This window comes from Brienomyrus brachyistius, chromosome 5 (genome assembly GCF_023856365.1).
Source record: "Brienomyrus brachyistius isolate T26 chromosome 5, BBRACH_0.4, whole genome shotgun sequence".
Taxonomy (NCBI): Eukaryota; Metazoa; Chordata; class Actinopteri; order Osteoglossiformes; family Mormyridae; genus Brienomyrus; species Brienomyrus brachyistius.
This window is the reverse complement of record NC_064537.1, coordinates 1,786,580-1,805,941: the sequence shown is the minus strand read 5'-3', so window position 1 is coordinate 1,805,941 and position 19,362 is coordinate 1,786,580. Positions and strand designations below refer to the sequence as shown.

Here is a 19,362-nt window from a genome sequence, read left to right as displayed (position 1 = left end):
CGAGAGGCTGATTTAAAGCGACAATATCTAGAAAAATACTTGAAGTAGATCCTTTAGATTTTATAGGATAAATATCTGGTACTATGAATATGGACTCTTGGGAATGTAGCTGAAGTTTAACAGAATTCTGGGTGCTTAAAGCGCCTGAAAAAGCCATTGTACAACCTCTGGCAGAAGATTTGAAGACTTGTAGAAACCACAATATTAAAGTGAAGTGATTAGTCATTGTTGACACACGATGTCACACACAATTGTTCACTGGCATCACAGGCATGAGTCTTCCTGCTATTCAGGACATTTATCTCCAGCGGTGCCTCCGTAAAGCACACAGCATCATCAAGGACCACAGCCATCCTGCACGACAGCTGTTCTCCTTGTTACCATCTGGCAGACGATACAGGAGTCTGTCTGCTGGGACTACAAGACTAATAAATTGTTTTTATCATCAAGCCATTCGACACGTCAACTACAACATTTACACACACACACACACACCACACTTCACTGGATGCACATACAAACTGTACTATACAATACAGACTCAGGTACACTTTGCACTTTATTTTCATTTTTATTATTTTAAAAAATAGTAAAAAACTCTTACTCTGTGCAATACTGCCACCTTAAATCGCTGACAATTGTACTGCTGCTCACTCTTGTCACTTTATTTCATGTGCAATAATGCTGTCTTCCCCCCCCCAGTACTTCTTTATAGTATATTGCTGAGAGACTTGTTGATTCTTGTCAATCACATTTCATTGTAATGTTGATCCTGTGCTAACTTGCATATGACAAATAAAACTAAACTAAATAAGGCAGTTGTGCAAATGATAACAGCAGAGTGTGAATCATATAAGTCAAATTCAAATCAGCAGCAGAAAGGTATGAATGTAAACAGTGCCTGAGGTAGTCAGTGAATATATTACTGCCCAGGCTAATACTGGATGAGATGAAATGTGAAAGATATTCTCAGTCAGTCTGTTACAGAGATACTGAAGATCCCAGTGTAATGTTATTTCAGTACTATATTTTCCTTTTTCATTTCCTTTATTTTATAACTTCCACCGCGCCATGGAGGGCTACTTTATTTTTAATTTCCATTGCAAGTTCGAAACATCAGCTGCAGCCCCCCCCCCCCCCCCCCACACCCCGAGTAATTTTCAAGGTGCGGAATCTGGCAGAAACTCCATCACATTTATTCTCACTTTTGGCAAGTAGGTGTCTAATGATACTCTGTCCAAGAATTTGTAATGTAAAGTGAATTTTTCGTGAATTTATCAGAGCAAACCCAGCTTGTGTGGCCTTGTGTCAAGACATCATGTTTAATTATGACATCGTAAAACTATTTCATTTTTTCACTATTGTAGAATGCTTTAAATCAGGTGCACCTCTCAAATAAAAGCAAACAGCGATTAAAAAAAAAAAACTGATATTTTAATCAAGTATGTGTACTGTCATCATCATTCTGCAGTAACCAATGACAGCTCAGTAAAATTACAATAAACTGGGGAAACCATTTACGTGTATTTTATAGTACTGTGATTCATTTACTTTCAGAGGCAATTTTAAAATATCTAGTGTCAAGCTCAACAACCGATGAAGTGCCAAGCACATCGTCCTCACGTGTCCCTGTTTGTTCAGGTGAGCAACATTGAGACATTTTAGTCGGTAAATAATGTTAATATCAATGAAAATAGTGTATATTATAAAACATACATTCATTGGCTGAATTGCATGTTTTGTATATTGTGGAATCACTTGAAGGAACAACACATCTTTTTCTGTGACTTGCTCTTGTAAAAGTATTGATTAAATATTTATATGCCCTGCAGAAGCATCAGAGATTTCCTCCTCTGCCTTCCCTGTTGAGATGGAAACAGATGAACTGTGTCCAGCTGATCCTGCTGACTGGCCTTCACCTCTGACAGACATTGTGAGGACCGTATCAGGTACCACCTGATTTTGTGTTTCCAAAGAGAGATGGTGCGAGAAGTTGCCAACACCTGTACTTCTTCAGAACCTTAAAAAATTGCGAAAAGGTCAAAAGAAACTGGTTAATCTACTCATATAAAAACAACAGTCTGTTTTGTTTCTCTTGCAAACTTTTCTCCACCAAGAGCATTCATTTAGTAAATGGCCTGACAGATTGGAAAAATGCAACAACTCTGCTTAATTCTCATGACCATAGTCCTCTATTCGCTGTTTTCTGGCTCTAGGCATAGATGGGCCATCCTTACAACACATGTGACTATTACTCTGAAAATGTGGTCTGAGACAAGATGGGAGAACCGAGTGGAGGCTTTGAAACCCCTCCGATATGAAGTGTCGGGTGTGAGAGAGGCACTGCTTGAGGTGAGAAGCCAGACCAAAGACCCAGTCGTGAAGGTTGAGGCCCAGTTCTTGGCGGAGGAGGTGGGCTCATTCCGCTTCTTGCTTTGCACAGTTATCTGGTATGACATCTTGAATGAAATACAACATTTGAACAAAGTCCTTCAGTCTGAAACAATGCAGGTGAGTGTAGCGGTCAATCTGCTGAGCCATGCTGAAGTTGCTCTGCAGAGTTACAGAGCCACGGGCTTTGTGGCTGCACAAAGCTCAGCCAAGGACCTGTGTGAAGAAATGAATGTGGAGGAAGTCCTTACACAAAAGGGGCTGAGGTCTACAGACAGACTGTCTTCCTACGAGTCTCCTGATGAGCCAGTACATAATGCCCTTAAGAATCTTGAGGTGAACTTCTTTAACATGGTTGTTGATTCTGCCATATTTGCTGTGAAGGAGAGATTCCAGACTCTTGGTGATGTCGAGAAGAAGTTTGGTATTCTGTCCAACTTCCAAAGCCTACCTCACCAGGAGATGATAGAGCAAGCAGAGGCACTTGGGCATGCTTTGAGCTGTGGAGGACAGTCTGATTTGGATGGCAGGGAGCTTGCTCAGGAGTTGAAAAATCTACCTGACTTGCCATCACAGACCATGACGGCTTTGGAGTTGCTGAAATTCATACAAGCAAAGCAGTTCCCTGGAATTTATCCAAACCTGTGGGTTGCTCTCTGGATTGTTGTAACTCTACCAGTCACAGTAGCTTCAGTAGAGAGCTTTTCAAAATCAAAGCTCATCAAAACCTACCTAAGGTCTACAATGTGTCAGGAACGCCTCAGCAGTCTGGCTGTAATGAGTATCAACCCTGATGTTGTTGGTCATATTTCATGTGATGATGTCATAGAGGACTTGGTGGGGGGGTGCCAGCAGTAAAGCCTCAGTCTTCGCTGTTCTACATTGTAACCTCGAGTCAAACAGCACACAGGCACTTCATGTGTTTCCTGTGACTTTTTTTCCTTGAAGTAATACTGGAAATTTGGGCTCCGGGCCCCCTGTTGTCCTTTGAGTATCTCACTGTAAAAACTCCTTTTAGCAAAAATATTAGCAGCACAGTCAATATGTTGATTTTAATGCTATTTCTCATAAAACATACCAGTGATTTGTATATGTGTTAGATCCAATAATTTAATTAAATATTGATTATACATGTATAGACCTGTGATAGGCCCATTTACCATCTGCTCATCCATTTGTTTAGCATGACTGCAGTTTGGGGCGACATGCTGGTGCAGTGGTTCGCATTGTTGCCTCACACCACTAGGACCAGAGTTTGACCCCTACCTTTGCCGCTTCCAGCCACGCCCTCCACAAGGTCTGTGTCGGGAGCTTCATGGAAGCGTAATGCCAAGCCTAGATGGAGTGGTGTAAATGTATTCTGTGGACTAAGCGTGAGACCCCTACCTTTGCCGCTTCCGGCCACGCCGTCCTCCATCCCCATAAACAACAGGACTAAGCGTGAGACCCCTACCTTTGCCGCTTCCGGCCACACCCTCCTCCATCCCCATAAACAACAGGACTAAGCGTGAGACCCCTACCTTTGCCGTTTCCGGCCACGCCGTCCTCCATCCCCATAAACAACAGGACTAAGCGTGAGACCCCTACCTTTGCCGCTTCCGGCCACGCCGTCCTCCATCCCCATAAACAACAGGACTAAGCGTGAGACCCCTACCTTTGCCGTTTCCGGCCACGCCCTCCTCCATCCCCATAAACAACAGGACTAAGCGTGAGACCCCTACCTTTGCCGCTTCCGGCCACGCCGTCCTCCATCCCCATAAATAACAGGACTGACCGTGAGACCCCTACCTTTGCCGCTTCCGGCCACACCCTCCTCCATCCCCATAAATAACAAGACTAAGCGTGAGACCCCTACCTTTGCCGCTTCCAGCCACACCCTCCTCCATCCCCATAAATAACAAGACTAAGCGTGAGACCCCTACCTTTGCCGCTTCTGGCCACACCCTCCTCCATCCCCATAAATAACAGGACTAAGCGTGAGACCCCTACCTTTGCCGCTTCCGGCCACGCCCTCCTCCATCCCCATAAACAACAGGACTAAGCGTGAGACCCCTACCTTTGCCGCTTCCGGCCACGCCCTCCTCCATCCCCATAAACAACAGGACTAAGCGTGAGACCCCTACCTTTGCCGCTTCCGGCCACGCCCTCCTCCATCCCCATAAACAACAGGACTAAGCGTGAGACCCCTACCTTTGCCGTTTCCGGCCACGCCGTCCTCCATCCCCATAAACAACAGGACTAAGCGTGAGACCCCTACCTTTGCCGCTTCCGGCCACGCCGTCCTCCATCCCCATAAACAAAAGGACTAAGCGTGAGACCCCTACCTTTGCCGTTTCCGGCCACGCCCTCCTCCATCCCCATAAACAACAGGACTAAGCGTGAGACCCCTACCTTTGCCGCTTCCGGCCACGCCGTCCTCCATCCCCATAAATAACAGGACTGACCGTGAGACCCCTACCTTTGCCGCTTCCGGCCACGCCCTCCTCAATCCCCATAAATAACAGGACTGACCGTGAGACCCCTACCTTTGCCGCTTCCAGCCACACCCTCCTCCATCCCCATAAATAACAAGACTAAGCGTGAGACCCCTACCTTTGCCGCTTCTGGCCACACCCTCCTCCATCCCCATAAATAACAGGACTAAGCGTGAGACCCCTACCTTTGCCGCTTCCGGCCACGCCCTCCTCCATCCCCATAAATAACAGGACTAAGCGTGAGACCCCTACCTTTGCCGCTTCCGGCCACGCCCTCCTCCATCCCCATAAACAACAGGACTAAGCGTGAGACCCCTACCTTTGCCGCTTCTGGCCACGCCCTCCTCCATCCCCATAAATAACAGGACTGACCGTGAGACCCCTACCTTTGCCGCTTCCAGCCACGCCCTCCTCCATCCCCATAAATAACAGGACTAAGCGTGAGACCCCTACCTTTGCCGCTTCCGGCCACACCGTCCTCCATCCCCATAAATAACAGGACTGACCGTGAGACCCCTACCTTTGCCGCTTCCGGCCACACCCTCCTCCATCCCCATAAATAACAGGACTAAGCGTGAGACCCCTACCTTTGCCGCTTCTGGCCACACCCTCCTCCATCCCCATAAATAACAGGACTAAGCGTGAGACCCCTACCTTTGCCACTTCTGGCCACGCCCTCCTCCATCCCCATAAATAACAGGACTAAGCGTGAGACCCCTACCTTTGCCGCTTCCGGCCACACCCTCCTCCATCCCCATAAATAACAGGACTAAGCGTGAGACCCCTACCTTTGCCGCTTCTGGCCACGCCCTCCTCCATCCACATAAATAACAGGACTGACCGTGAGACCCCTACCTTTCCCGCTTCCGGCCACGCCCTCCTCAATCCCCATAAATAACAGGACTGACCGTGAGACCCCTACCTTTGCCGCTTCCGGCCACACCCTCCTCCATCCCCATAAATAACAGGACTAAGCGTGAGACCCCTACCTTTGCCGCTTCTGGCCACACCCTCCTCCATCCCCATAAATAACAGGACTAAGCGTGAGACCCCTACCTTTGCCGCTTCTGGCCACGCCCTCCTCCATCCCCATAAATAACAGGACTAAGCGTGAGACCCCTACCTTTGCCGCTTCTGGCCACGCCCTCCTCCATCCCCATAAATAACAGGACTAAGCGTGAGACCCCTACCTTTGCCGCTTCTGGCCACACCCTCCTCCATCCCCATAAATAACAGGACTGACCGTGAGACCCCTACCTTTGCCGCTTCTGGCCACGCCCTCCTCCATCCCCATAAATAACAGGACTAAGCGTGAGACCCCTACCTTTGCCGCTTCCGGCCACACCCTCCTCCATCCCCATAAATAACAGGACTAAGCGTGAGACCCCTACCTTTGCCGCTTCTGGCCACGCCCTCCTCCATCCACATAAATAACAGGACTGACCGTGAGACCCCTACCTTTCCCGCTTCCGGCCACGCCCTCCTCAATCCCCATAAATAACAGGACTGACCGTGAGACCCCTACCTTTCCCGCTTCCGGCCACACCCTCCTCCATCCCCATAAATAACAGGACTAAGCGTGAGACCCCTACCTTTGCCGCTTCTGGCCACACCCTCCTCCATCCTCATAAATAACAGGACTGACCGTGAGACCCCTACCTTTGCCGCTTCTGGCCACACCCTCCTCCATCCCCATAAATAACAGGACTAAGCGTGAGACCCCTACCTTTGCCGCTTCCGGCCACACCCTCCTCCATCCCCATAAATAACAGGACTAAGCGTGAGACCCCTACCTTTGCCGCTTCTGGCCACGCCCTCCTCCATCCACATAAATAACAGGACTGACCGTGAGACCCCTACCTTTCCCGCTTCCGGCCACGCCCTCCTCAATCCCCATAAATAACAGGACTGACCGTGAGACCCCTACCTTTGCCGCTTCCGGCCACGCCCTCCTCCATCCCCATAAATAACAGGACTGACCGTGAGACCCCTACCTTTGCCGCTTCCGGCCACGCCCTCCTCCATCCCCATAAATAACAGGACTGACCGTGAGACCCCTACCTTTGCCGCTTCCGGCCACGCCCTCCTCAATCCCCATAAATAACAGGACTGACCGTGAGACCCCTACCTTTGCCGCTTCCGGCCACGCCCTCCTCCATCCCCATAAATAACAGGACTGACCGTGAGACCCCTACCTTTGCCGCTTCCGGCCACACCCTCCTCCATCCCCATAAATAACAGGACTGACCGTGAGACCCCTACCTTTGCCGCTTCCAGCCACGCCCTCCTCCATCCCCATAAATAACAGGACTAAGCGTGAGACCCCTACCTTTGCCACTTCTGGCCACGCCCTCCTCCATCCCCATAAATAACAGGACTGACCGTGAGACCCCTACCTTTGCCGCTTCTGGCCACGCCCTCCTCCATCCACATAAATAACAGGACTGACCGTGAGACCCCTACCTTTGCCGCTTCTGGCCACACCCTCCTCCATCCCCATAACCTGCAACAAAAAGACGACAAAGACGATACTATTGATACGTGAAATTCTCATTAATCCATCACACAGGCTTTTCATTCCCACCATTTTCCTTGCCACACCTACAGTGGATGGTCACAGCGTGAACACTTGGGTGCCTGCGCGCGCCTCACGGCAGCGATGCGCATCCTTTGCGCTTTTGCAGAGAATGCGCCCCCCTTGCGGAAAATGGGGCCCCCCATGGATCGTGGGGCCCGAAGCACAGCGCATGTTCTGCGTGTAGGGAAGGGCGGCGCTAACAATATCCATAATATATACATTAAATCATGAGTTAGTGGTCATGTTATGTTAAAGTTTATAAAGTTTATGTTGTTATTTCTTTACTTCAATGCTCCTTTTTTCCCTCAGAATTGCCCCTCAACGGTTTCAGACCATTATACAGGTAACAAATTGGATGGACTGCAAAACTGAAATCTAATTTCAACAAATAAATCATACAAAAAGTTTTTTTTATAGGGCATAAGACTAGAAAAGCCAGCAGTACCTTTTGTCGCTGTTTTTTTCAGGGAATGGATACAAAAGTACAAAAAAGTCTTCCGTACGGCTTTTTCTGTTACCGTGGAAGTTTCCTGGGAACTGCATTTGTAAAAGAACTTTAAAAACACACATATTGTTATATATGCGCATTCTATCCTTTGGTTAGATATATTTAATAGAAGTAATTACTTTAAGTGGTTTACGGTGTTTGGGCGCCCTCTGGTGGTGCACTGCATATTAGTTTCTTTCTGTATCGTTTTAAACAACAGTAAAACTTCACAGACAAGCAAAAAAAAGAAATATTATGTCCTGGGTTTGTCACTGCAAGGAAACCATCCATCACACACTATTGTTCATCGGCGGTTAAAGTGCAGTTCATCTTGGCCTGTATCCCTGAGATAAAACTAGTGATGACATTTGTTTTATATTCATGTGATCGTGGGCAGTCAAATGCAAACCATTTTTGTTTTTCTGTTTAATACACATTACATTATATTTATTTAGCAGCCACGTTTTATTACTATTACAGTGCAGATACCTTGCGAATATCGCTCGCTGAATATTGCCATAAAGTGCAACGTAGGCATGCGCGAAGACAGCGCATGCGCGAACATGCGTGCTATAAGTCAGCTGGGATCTCAGTTCGGATAGCGACAAAGACGCTCGTTTCGGGTGCAGAAATGGAGGTAAGCTTGTGCTGTTGAACTTAATTTAACTATTCTGTCTTCGTATAGGAGCCTTCCGCTTGTAAACATTTTAAACATTTTTTTAATTAATGCATACTGTAATTTTCTACAATCTGCAAAGAGATGTTATAAACAACAACTAACCATATTATAGTCATATTATGAACACAGTTGTTTTAAAGCGAAATTCTCGTGTTTCTCGTAACGGTTTCAGTTTGTTCTTAAACCAAAATGGCGAATTCCTATCAATGCATGGGGTCCCTGTGGCTGAAAGACTCCATACAAGGACCAATATAACCCCATCGGGTAAGAACAGGGAAGGATGCTGTTCAGGGAGTTTCGTTCCTCTCCGTTTGGGGGGGGCACTTGGGGGTCCGCAAACACGCTCTGCCGTGTGCTCCAGATGTTACTGGCATGGCATGACTATTGACGTGGACGACTGGGTATGTGGGCGACTTGTTTTCCTGTTTGATGTAGTTGTAAAAACTGTAGACATGTTAATGATGTATTTCTTGTAGGTCCTGGAATGTGATAAATGCCAGCAGCCGCTGGTAGCTCCACAGCCATCAGTGTATTAGAGTAAATGTGTACAGTAGCATCTTAATGTTACACTGACATGACAGTATTAAATGTTAGATATATGCTTTAAAAAGAATAAAATTTTGTTATGTTATGATAGGTGTCTGCTGTCTGGGAAATCATTGGTATCGACTTTTACAAAAAGTTGATCAATTTCAATATATCCTCACTTTGGCCAACTGCTTTTCTAAGTGCAACCTGTAGTATTACATCGCAAATGGGGTCGGAAGTGGCCCAATCTGAAGTATGCATGTACTGGGAGCAGATTTTGATAAGGCATACTTATCAATCGAATTATGCTTCCCTCAGGTGTGTGCTGAATAATGTTATTTATGACTTAAATGTTGGGCAGTTGTTTAAATACTTGAAATTGACTAATCAATTTATGTTTTAGAATGTAAATATGCGTGACGTTAATAATAATAATAATAATAATAATAATAATAAATTATAAATAACCGAATAAGAACATCGCCAGAGGGGAGCACATTAGGTGACATCTCAGCACTTCGTTCTGCTGCATTTCTCAACAACGCTGCTCATGTACAAGAACACGATGAGTTTACCTTTGATAAAGGCCGTCAATGATGGAATGTTTCACTTCATTTCATTATAAATTTTATTTATATTTACTTTATACAAAAAGTTGAAGCGTATGGTCAACTGCTATAATAAAAATTAATAAAATTATACAGCAATCCCTCTTCACTTGGCTGTTTAAAAGCCATTTCCATGGTGGGTTTCGCATTTCCAATGGTGGACTTAGTGAAGATCGTGGAACCTTAATGTACATTTTAGTTGCCATAGCAAAGATAGACGCAACTATCGATTCGCGCTACAATAGCACGTTTTGTCAAGACAGCACAACTCTTTCCTATAGACACACTGATCCTGTGCCTTGTGTAATTTCACATTGGAATGGGGTTGTAGATAAAGAAGGGATGTTTTTAACTGCACATGCATTTGATTGTTAATGAAATCTAAATAGACCCATTGATTTGACCTTAAATTGGTCCCTCGAGCAAAGTCCTGCTGCCAGGGCACTGGATGGGCGATGTGCACTAAGCACCCAGGCTATGCTCTCTGGAGAACAAGAAAGAATGCGTGAAAAATCACGTTTCACTGCACCGATTCTCATACTTGTACAAATAAATCTTTTCATTTTGAGTGTCAACAAGAAGGAGAACAGTATCCCAAAACGAAGAGGAAAAGGCCATCGGGGGCTCAGTACCGGAAAAGGAGAAAGGAGGAAGAGGAGAGGCGTAGGAGAGGTAGCTGCAGTCTGTCAATTCGCAAATGTAGTTTTATTCCGTCTTGCCTGTGATTAGAGCACGATGCCCAAGAAAACATGAAAATGGCCAGCTGGCTCCCCTAGAAGTTCTCATGCCCTGTGCAGTGCCAGTGCACAGCAGATGCGCAGGGGTGCCAACTCTCATGCATCTGGCATGATGCCCACGCAAAAAATTGCATGGCAAATCTATATTATAAACCTAAAATTACATCTTAAGCGTTGGAGTAGTTTGCAGTCTATTTGCAAGGTAATAAAATTGTTACACATATATAATAAACATACGTGTGCGTATGTGTGCAAATTGAAAATCTCACTCCAGCCAGCTGATGTGGGGCACTGACCTCCTACCAATTCCAGTTTGTCTCAGACAGGGGGCGCCATGCTGTCGTGATGTGGGGGGAGGATAATGATGTCAAGGATGCTGTTAGACAAGCACAATGTGACCAAAAACAAAACAAAGTCTATGTGAAGACCAATACTTCAAAATGACAGGGCTTTGAAGTGATTAATTTTTGTAATCACTATTAATCGCTTATCAGTGAAATGCCATCAAAAAGATTTTATTATATTAACGATCTTTCTTCCTGTTTGAGTAAATTTATGATACAATTTGCCAGAGACCCCAATAAAATTTGCGGAGTGATGTATTGTTGGGTACCAGACAGAAATCATCGGTAATCATACTCTGTCTGGGAAACCACCCGATTCTTAAAAGGTTTCGGGAGCAAATACTTAGGTGTATTTTATATCTCTGTCATTTTATATAATTTCAGAAGCCATTTTAAAATATCTAGAGTCAAGCTCAACAGCCAATGAAGTGCCAAGCACGTCTTCCTCAGGTGATGCTGTTTGTTCAGGTGAGAAGAATTTCATTTAGGAAATTCTAGATAGAAAATTAAATAAAAATACTGTATATAATGTGCAGTACAGTCAATGAATGAACATGTTTTGCACATTGATAGAACCGCTTGACGAAATGACGCATCGATCGGCTGCGTCTCTTTCTGCTGATGGGAACATGAGACTGACCACCGATTCCACCCTGCCAGTTTTCTCGGGTCTGTGGACACAATAAAACAATCACACAACTCTTTGTCCTCTTCTGTAATTGCTCTTTAATTAGTACTGCTTAGACTGACGTGTTTCATGTATATTTCAGTCAGATTCAAGTAAGGTTTTCATAAAAAGTATCGCGACGCGTTTCTGTGTGAAGCTCTTGTGAAAATACTGAGACGGTTATTCGCCTGCAGTCGCCGCAGAGACGTCCTCCCCTGTGCTGCCTGTCGAGGTGAAAACAGATGGACCGTGTGCTGCTGGTGCTGCTGACTGGCCTTCGTATCTGGGGGACACTGTGAGGACAGTCATAGTGGGGAGGGGCCCGTATCAGGTACCGCCGGCTTTCGTGTTTCCAGAGAGACGTGCCAGCAGTTCTCTCCACCATTACTTCTCCAGAACCTTAGTAAATGGTGAGATGTTCAGTCTACTCACACAAAAACAACAGCCTCTCTTGTTTCTGTTCTGAACGTTTCTCCACAAGAGTATTCATGTTGTAAATGGAGGCCTGATGGATTGGAGGGCATGCGACACGTTTGCTGATTTCCCATGACTGTAGTCATGATCAGACACTTGGCACCATGCTGAGAATTTGAGTTGCAGCTGAAACTGTCTTCAAAAGAAAGATGGCCGCCCTTGATGATGAGAAGCGGTGGAGAGCAGTGCTGGCACGGCTGATTGCCATTGTACAGTCACTAGCAGTTAGGAATATGGCACTTAGAGGAGACACGGAAAAACTCTATTGTCCTTCCAATGGAAACTTTTTGAAAGAGGTTGAGCTTCTGCCAATTAGATCTTGTAATGAGAGGCCACACCCATAGTAGGGCTATTATGATGCATATTTTCATTGTGTGCCATTCATTTATGTCATTTTTAGGTAGGTACACACAATTAAACAAATTACATTTATTCACATGGGTAAAACCTAACTTCGCAAGTATATATTCAACAGGTAAGCATCACTAATTGTGGTTGTGAGTTGGTTATAACTAATTTTGGTAACAGTCAGTTATAATTGGTAGTTTGGGAATATTTAAATTCTCCAATAAATTACATAAGAACTGGAAAGTGAGCAGGTGATAAGGCGAAGACTGGCTGTTGACTATGTTTTACTGAACTCCAAAATGTTCTCATTCGAGTGTGTGTATGATTGGCGCAGAGCAGAAGCTGCTTACGCAAGTTAGTCTGCGTGTGCTTGGCGCTTAAGGCCCTTTTGCCAGGAAATTCAGACTCTGCATTCAGTGTTTGGTGTAATAGTCGCATCTCTGGCGGCCCAAAATGCTACAGGGGCACTGGATCGATGTGGACCCTGCTGTTAGACCCTAAGCTTCACTCTCAGCTCCTTATGTGTGTTTGTCTTAAAAAAGGACAGCAAACCGAGAAATTTAGAAAAGCACATTCCAGTGTACTCGTTCTCATACTCGTACAAACGGCCAGTAAAGTTGTGTTTCGTTTCAAGTGGCAGCAAGTAAAGGCAGAGTATTCTGAAGTGAAGATCAAGAGGCCATCAGGGGCCCAATACCGTAAAAGGAGAAAGGAGGAAGAGGAGAGGCATACTAAACACCGCGGTAAGTCAGTTCCATATTATATTAAGCATAATTCGCACTTCACTTGTCCACGGACAATTATCTGCATAGTGCATGTGGCATAAGTTTCATCATTAGGGATTTTGAGTCTGTTGGATTTGGTGCGCATGGACTGCACAGGAATTGATAGTCTGCAGCTTTGGTTAGAGCAGTCTGTGAGCATGACCACCATCAATAGAGAAAAGCAAGAAGAAATGATGACTCAGACACTCCCTGCAACCGCAGATCCAGGGAAAAAATAAATCAATCAGCAGTTTGCTTTTAAAACACATTCACTTATGGGTGATATAACCAGATATGTAATGGCAGCAACAGGCACAACAATATAACATTAGTATTACAGCACAGAGCAACATAATTGCTTCGTGTTACCTGTCAGAGAACCCAGGACAGGAAGACACAGATCCAGAGATGCGAACCAACGGGAGGTTTATTGGCGTTAGCCAGGCAAAAGCACAGGTTGGAATGGGCAAAAGGCGAGGTCGGTGGACGGGCGTGAGAGTCGTTAGCCGGGAAGTCAGTCCTACAGGCAGGCAGGAGACGGGACCACACAAGGGAGTGGGAACGGGACGTGCCGGGCTCGGTGGGGTAGACGGGTGAGGATCGGGAGCGGGTCTGGAGGAGGAGAGGGAAGAAGGTAAGGAGTCAACACAAGGTAAACGGAGCAGGCGAGGTAGAAGGAGGAGATGACAGACAAGAAAACGCTCAGTAAGGCAGGTGTACATCAGCTCAATACTTCGCACTGTTCTGGGGTAATTCGGCTGCATTTCTACTCCCGCTAATTGCCCTTAACCTCGCACACCTGGTGGTTCCTGCCTGTGAGGGTGTGACAACCATTACATGATGAAAATAATATAATAAGCAATGTATGGAAATAAATGGGAAATAATAAGCACTTACCCATGAATACAGCGAAATATTTAATTTTTCCAGAAAATTCACATATTTTGTACCCAACCAGAAATAAGACTCAAGACTTTTAGTCGCTTTCATTTGCTTCGGTGTTATTACCTTGTAAATAGATTGAAAATGACCCCAGCGTTTTTTTAAAAAAAGGTAATTAATAAAATCCTCATATTGAATAGCAGGCGGAGCACAACCGTTTGCTTTCACTGCACATGGGTCCCATCCAGTCACATTTCTCCTGCTTTTAATTAACTTTTATGTAACATTGTTTCACGCCATTACATGCAGTGTACTGAATATGACTGCTGTATTAATAAGGCCATACACAACTGGCTTGCTTTAACGTGCTCAAGTGCTTTATTACCATGACCAACAATGCACCAAGATGGTGGCACGTGGCAATTTTGCAATAACCATCATATAAATCGAAACTTTAAGCGTACACAAACTGGTGGTCAGAGTTTTTCCTCCGAATAACAAGTCAAAAGTGAAGAAAAGGCGAATAACAGAGGGAATTTTATTTTACTTAGGGGATAGTGTCTGATGGCCCATCGGGTTACCAAAACGATATAACTTCCTACCCGATGGGCTATCAGACACTATCCCCTAAAAAAACTTGATTGCCCTGGAGTGTTCAGCTAGCAATTATGTGAGCCCTGGTGCTATTGTTTGCTGCACATTTGGTTGTTGCAGACCAGCGGTACTGGTAGCAATTTTGTCATGCTCTTTCAGATGTTTAGTATTGGACTCAGTACCAATACTAGTATTGGGGTCCGTGGTGTAGTATCCGATCTGATACCAAAACTAGTATAGATATCGGTACGTTCATAATTTTCATTGTACGGAATGTCTTCTGTGCAGTGATATATGCAACAATATTTTAATCAAGTATGTGTACTGTCATCATCATTCTGCAGTAACCAATGACAGCTCAGTAAAATTACAATAAACTGGGGAAACCATTTAGGTGTATTTTATAGTACTGTGATTCATTTAATTTCAGAGGCAATTTTAAAATATCTAGTGTCAAGCTCAACAACCGATGAAGTGCCAAGCACATCGTCCTCACGTGTCCCTGTTTGTTCAGGTGAGCAACATTGAGACATTTTAGTCGGTAAATAACGTTAATATCAATGAAAATAGTGTATATTATAAAACATACATTGGCTGAATTGCATGTTTTGTATATTGTGGAATCACTTGAAGGAACAACACATCTTTTTCTGTGACTTGCTCTTGTAAAAGTATTGATTAAATATTTATATGCCCTGCTGAAGCAACAGAGATTTCCTCCTCTGCCTTCCCTGTTGAGATGGAAACAGATGAACTGTGTCCAGCTGATCCTGCTGACTGGCCTTCACCTCTGACAGACATTGTGAGAACAGAATTAGTCCGGAGAGGACCGTATCAGGTACCACCTGATTTTGTGTTTCCAAAGAGAGATGGTGCGAGAAGTTGCCAACACCTGTACTTCTTCAGAACCTTAAAAAATGGTGAAAAGATCAAAAGAAACTGGTTAACCTATTCAAACAAAAACAACAGTCTATTTTGTTTTTGTTGCAAACTTTTCTCCACCAAGAGCATTCATTTAATAAATGGCCTGACAGATTGGAAAAATGCAACAACTCTGCTAAATTCTCATGACCATAGTCCTGATCATCTGAAGTACTTGGCATCGTGGAAAGAATTTGAATTGCAGCTCAAGGCAGCTGAAACTGTCGTCAAACGCGAGATGGCCATCGTTCAGGAGGAGAAGCGGTGGAGAGCAGTGCTGGCACGGCTAATTGCCATTGTACAGTCACTAGCAGTTAGGAATATGGCACTTAGAGGAGACACGGAAAAACTCTATTGTCCTTCCAATGGAAACTTTTTGAAAGAGGTAGAGCTTCTAGCACAATTTGATCCTATAATGAAAGACCACGTCCACAGGGTTAAAAGTGAGTATTCACACCTGAGCTACTTGGGCAAACACATTCAAAATGAGCTCATTGAGTGCATTGGCGCAAAGGTTGTAGCAACAATGGTTCAGGAGATAAAGCAGTCAAAGTACTTTTCTCTCATTTTGGGTTGCACCCCAGATGTCAACCATACAGAACATCTATCAGTGTTAATCAGAATTGTGACACTGGGAGAAGATCCTCAGGTTAAAGAGCACTTCATGGGATTCCTGGAGACAGATGAATTCACTGGGCAGAGTTTGGCCACCTTAATTTTGCAGAGGCTGGAGGATTGGCAGATTTCCTTCGATGACTGCAGAGGACAGTCTTATGACAATGGCGCCAACATGAGGGGGAAACGCCAAGGAGTTCAGGCCACGCTGCTGCAGAAAAATCCAAGAGCATTATTTGTTCCCTGTGGGGCTCATACCCTTAGCCTGGTTGTTGCTGATGCTGCCAAAAGCTCAAACGATGCCATGGGATTTTTTGGAGTCTTGCAGAAGCTCTATTCGCTGTTTTCTGGCTCTAGGCATAGATGGGCCATCCTTACAACACATGTGACTATTACTCTGAAAATGTGGTCTGAGACAAGATGGGAGAACCGAGTGGAGGCTTTGAAACCCCTCCGATATGAAGTGTCGGGTGTGAGAGAGGCACTGCTTGAGGTGAGAAGCCAGACCAAAGACCCAGTCATGAAGGTTGAGGCCCAGTTCTTGGCGGAGGAGGTGGGCTCATTCCGCTTTTTACTTTGCACAGTTATCTGGTATGACATCTTGAATGAAATACAACATTTGAACAAAGTGCTACAGTCTGAAACAATGCAGGTGAATGTCGCTGTCAGTCTGCTGGAAGCTGAAGTTGCTCTGCAGAGTTACAGAGCCACGGGCTTTGTGGCAGCACAAAGCTCAGCCAAGGACATGTGTGAAGAAATGAATGTGGAGGAAGTCCTTACACAAAAGGGGCTGAGGTCTACAGACAGACTGTCTTCCTACGAGTCTCCTGATGAGCCAGTACTTGATGCCCTTAAGAATCTTGAGGCGAACTTCTTTAACATGGTTGTTGATTCTGCCATATTTGCTGTGAAGGAGAGATTCCAGACTCTTGGTGATGTCGAGAAGAAGTTTGGTATTCTGTCCAACTTCCAAAGCCTACCTCACCAGGAGATGATAGAGCAAGCAGAGGCGCTTGGGCATGCTTTGAGCTGTGGAGGACAGTCTGATTTGGATGGCAGGGAGCTTGCTCAGGAGTTGAAAAATCTACCTGACTTGCCATCACAGACCATGACGGCTTTGGAGTTGCTGAAATTCATACAAGCAAAGCAGTTCTCTGAAATTTATCCAAACCTGTGGGTTGCTCTCCGGATTGTTGTAACTCTACCAGTCACAGTAGCTTCAGTAGAAAGGTGCTTTTCAAAATCAAAGCTCATCAAAACCTACCTAAGGTCTACAATGTGTCAGGAACGCCTCAGCAGTCTGGCTGTAATGAGTATCAACCCTGATGTTGTTGGTCATATTTCATGTGATGATGTCATAGAGGACTTGGTGGGGGGGTGCCAGCAGTAAAGCCTCAGTCTTCGCTGTTCTACATTGTAACCTCGAGTCAAACAGCACACAGGCACTTCATGTGTTTCCTGTGACTTTTTTTCCTTGAAGTAATACTGGAAATTTGGGCTCCGGGCCCCCTGTTGTCCTTTGAGTATCTCACTGTAAAAACTCCTTTTAGCAAAAATATTAGCAGCGCAGTCAATATGTTGATTTTAATGCCATTTCTCATAAAACATACCAGTGATTTGTATATGTGTTAGATCCAATAATTTAATTAAATATTGATTATACATGTTCACAAAATCGTTTCCTGTGATAGGCCCATTTACCATCTGCTCATCCATTTGTTTAGCATGACTGCAGTTTGGGGCGACATGCTGGTGCAGTGGTTGCATTGTTGCCTCACACCACTAGGACCAGAGTTTGACCCCTACCTTTGCGGCTTCCAGCCACGCCCTCCACAAGGTCTGTGTCGGGAGCTTCATGGAAGCGTAATGCCAAGCTTAGATGGAGTGGTGTAAATGTATTCTGTGGACTAAGCGTGAGACCCCTACCTTTCCCGCTTCCGGCCACGCCCTCCTCCATCCCCATAAATAACAGGACTAAGCGTGAGACCCCTACCTTTGCCGGTTCCACCCACGCCCTCCTCCATCCCCATAAACAACAGGACTAAGCGTGAGACCCCTACCTTTGCCGGTTCCACCCACGCCCTCCTCCATCCCCATAAACAACAGGACTAAGCGTGAGACCCCTACCTTTCCCGCTTCCGGCCACACCCTCCTCCGTCCCCGTAAACAACAGGACTAAGTGTGAGACCCCTACCTTTCCCGCTTCCGGCCATGCCCTCCATCCCCATAAATTTATTAGGCTTAATGTATTAAACTTAAAAAGTCAATTTTTTTATATTTGGACATTAAGTACATTTTACTTAACTCTACATTTGAAACAAAATTAATAAGATAAATGCATTAAAAATAATTTAAGGCAACATGTTTCCGCACGTTATTCTAGTAAAATCAAGCGTCCCGTATTCTTCCACGAGGGGACCGGTCCCGTATTCTTCCACGTGAGGACCGGTCCCGTATTCTTCCACGTGAGGACCGGTCCCGTAGTCTTCCACGTGAGGACCGGTCCCGTAGTCTTCCACGAGGGGACCGGTCCCGTATTCTTCCACGAGGGGACCGGTCCCGTATTCTTCCACGGGAGGACCGGTCCAGTATTCTTCCACAAGGGGACCGGTCCAGTATTCTTCCACAAGGGGACCGGTCCCGTATTCTTCCATAAGGGGACCGGTCCCGTATTCTTAACGGTCCAGCATGTCATCCAGCTGGAGAGGCTGAGACTTTCACAGCGATGGAGCTAATCTCCATTATAGAATTCAGGAGCAGCTTTCAGTTATTATTCTGCACTGAATGTATAAATACCTTCTCATTATAACAAAATGAGAATAACTTAAAACAATATACTTTTAAAATTAATTAATGTTGTGCATTGTGATAATCAGTACTGTAACAACCAGAGCATATTCTATTTCATGATAAAGGGCCGAGTAACCTGCCTAGTTTTAGCTCTTAAACAGCTACTAACCTGCACGAGGGTTGACATTCCGGACGTTCCCTTTCATGCTTCTATCTTGCAGAGTCTTTGTGCTACATAGCAGAGGAAGGCAGATTTAATTACTTAACTCCACGCCCACCATAAATGCAGTGAGCGCAGTACATACAGACACACAGATATACAGACACATTTATATTACACTTTTCCAGTCTTTTATTGCCACTGTCCTGGCTTCATGTGTTGCTGGCATTAAATTCAAAATGAGCATATATTAAATAAAAAAATCCCGTTTTGACATCTGCAATGTTGTCTTCGTTTAAATGGTTGGATAATTTTCTCTTT

General features: G+C 45.0%; 2 protein-coding genes and 1 long non-coding RNA gene across 22 annotated transcripts in view; 2 read left to right on the top strand and 1 right to left on the bottom strand.

The window, feature by feature from the left end:
* Positions 1-19,362, top strand: part of LOC125742602 (zinc finger MYM-type protein 1-like) — a 41,075-nt gene that overhangs the window by 2,058 nt on the left and 19,655 nt on the right. For 2 of the 20 annotated variants that reach the window (XM_049014749.1, XM_049014748.1), the window contains exon 1: positions 8,506-8,567. Coding sequence is in view for 16 of the 20 variants with exons in the window: in XM_049014751.1 (XP_048870708.1) it covers positions 8,484-8,567; positions 10,315-10,417; positions 11,211-11,294; positions 11,400-11,495; positions 11,688-11,824; positions 12,950-13,058; positions 14,986-15,069; positions 15,260-17,481 (2,919 nt within the window). In the remaining 4 variants the exon portion in view is untranslated. The other 18 variants (XM_049014761.1, XM_049014762.1, XM_049014763.1 and 15 more) reach the window with 18 other exon arrangements.
* On the top strand, positions 1,939-19,324 carry LOC125742609 (uncharacterized). Its single transcript, XM_049014777.1, has 2 exons — positions 1,939-3,688; positions 17,929-19,324. Exon 1 carries the CDS (start codon positions 2,155-2,157, stop codon positions 3,247-3,249), a length of 1,095 nt encoding a protein of 364 aa, XP_048870734.1. The 5' UTR covers positions 1,939-2,154; the 3' UTR covers positions 3,250-3,688; positions 17,929-19,324.
* On the bottom strand, positions 4,491-18,247 carry LOC125742613 (uncharacterized). The gene is made up of 3 exons (XR_007398157.1): positions 18,152-18,247; positions 5,051-5,117; positions 4,491-4,581 (listed from the first exon to the last, which is right to left on the bottom strand). It is a non-coding gene; the product is annotated as an uncharacterized LOC125742613 (long non-coding RNA).

What these genes read in the sequence shown, in the direction of transcription:
- LOC125742609 (XM_049014777.1), top strand. Translation starts at nt 2,155, where the DNA reads ATGCAACAACTCTGCTTAATTCTCATGACCATAGTCCTCTATTCGCTG.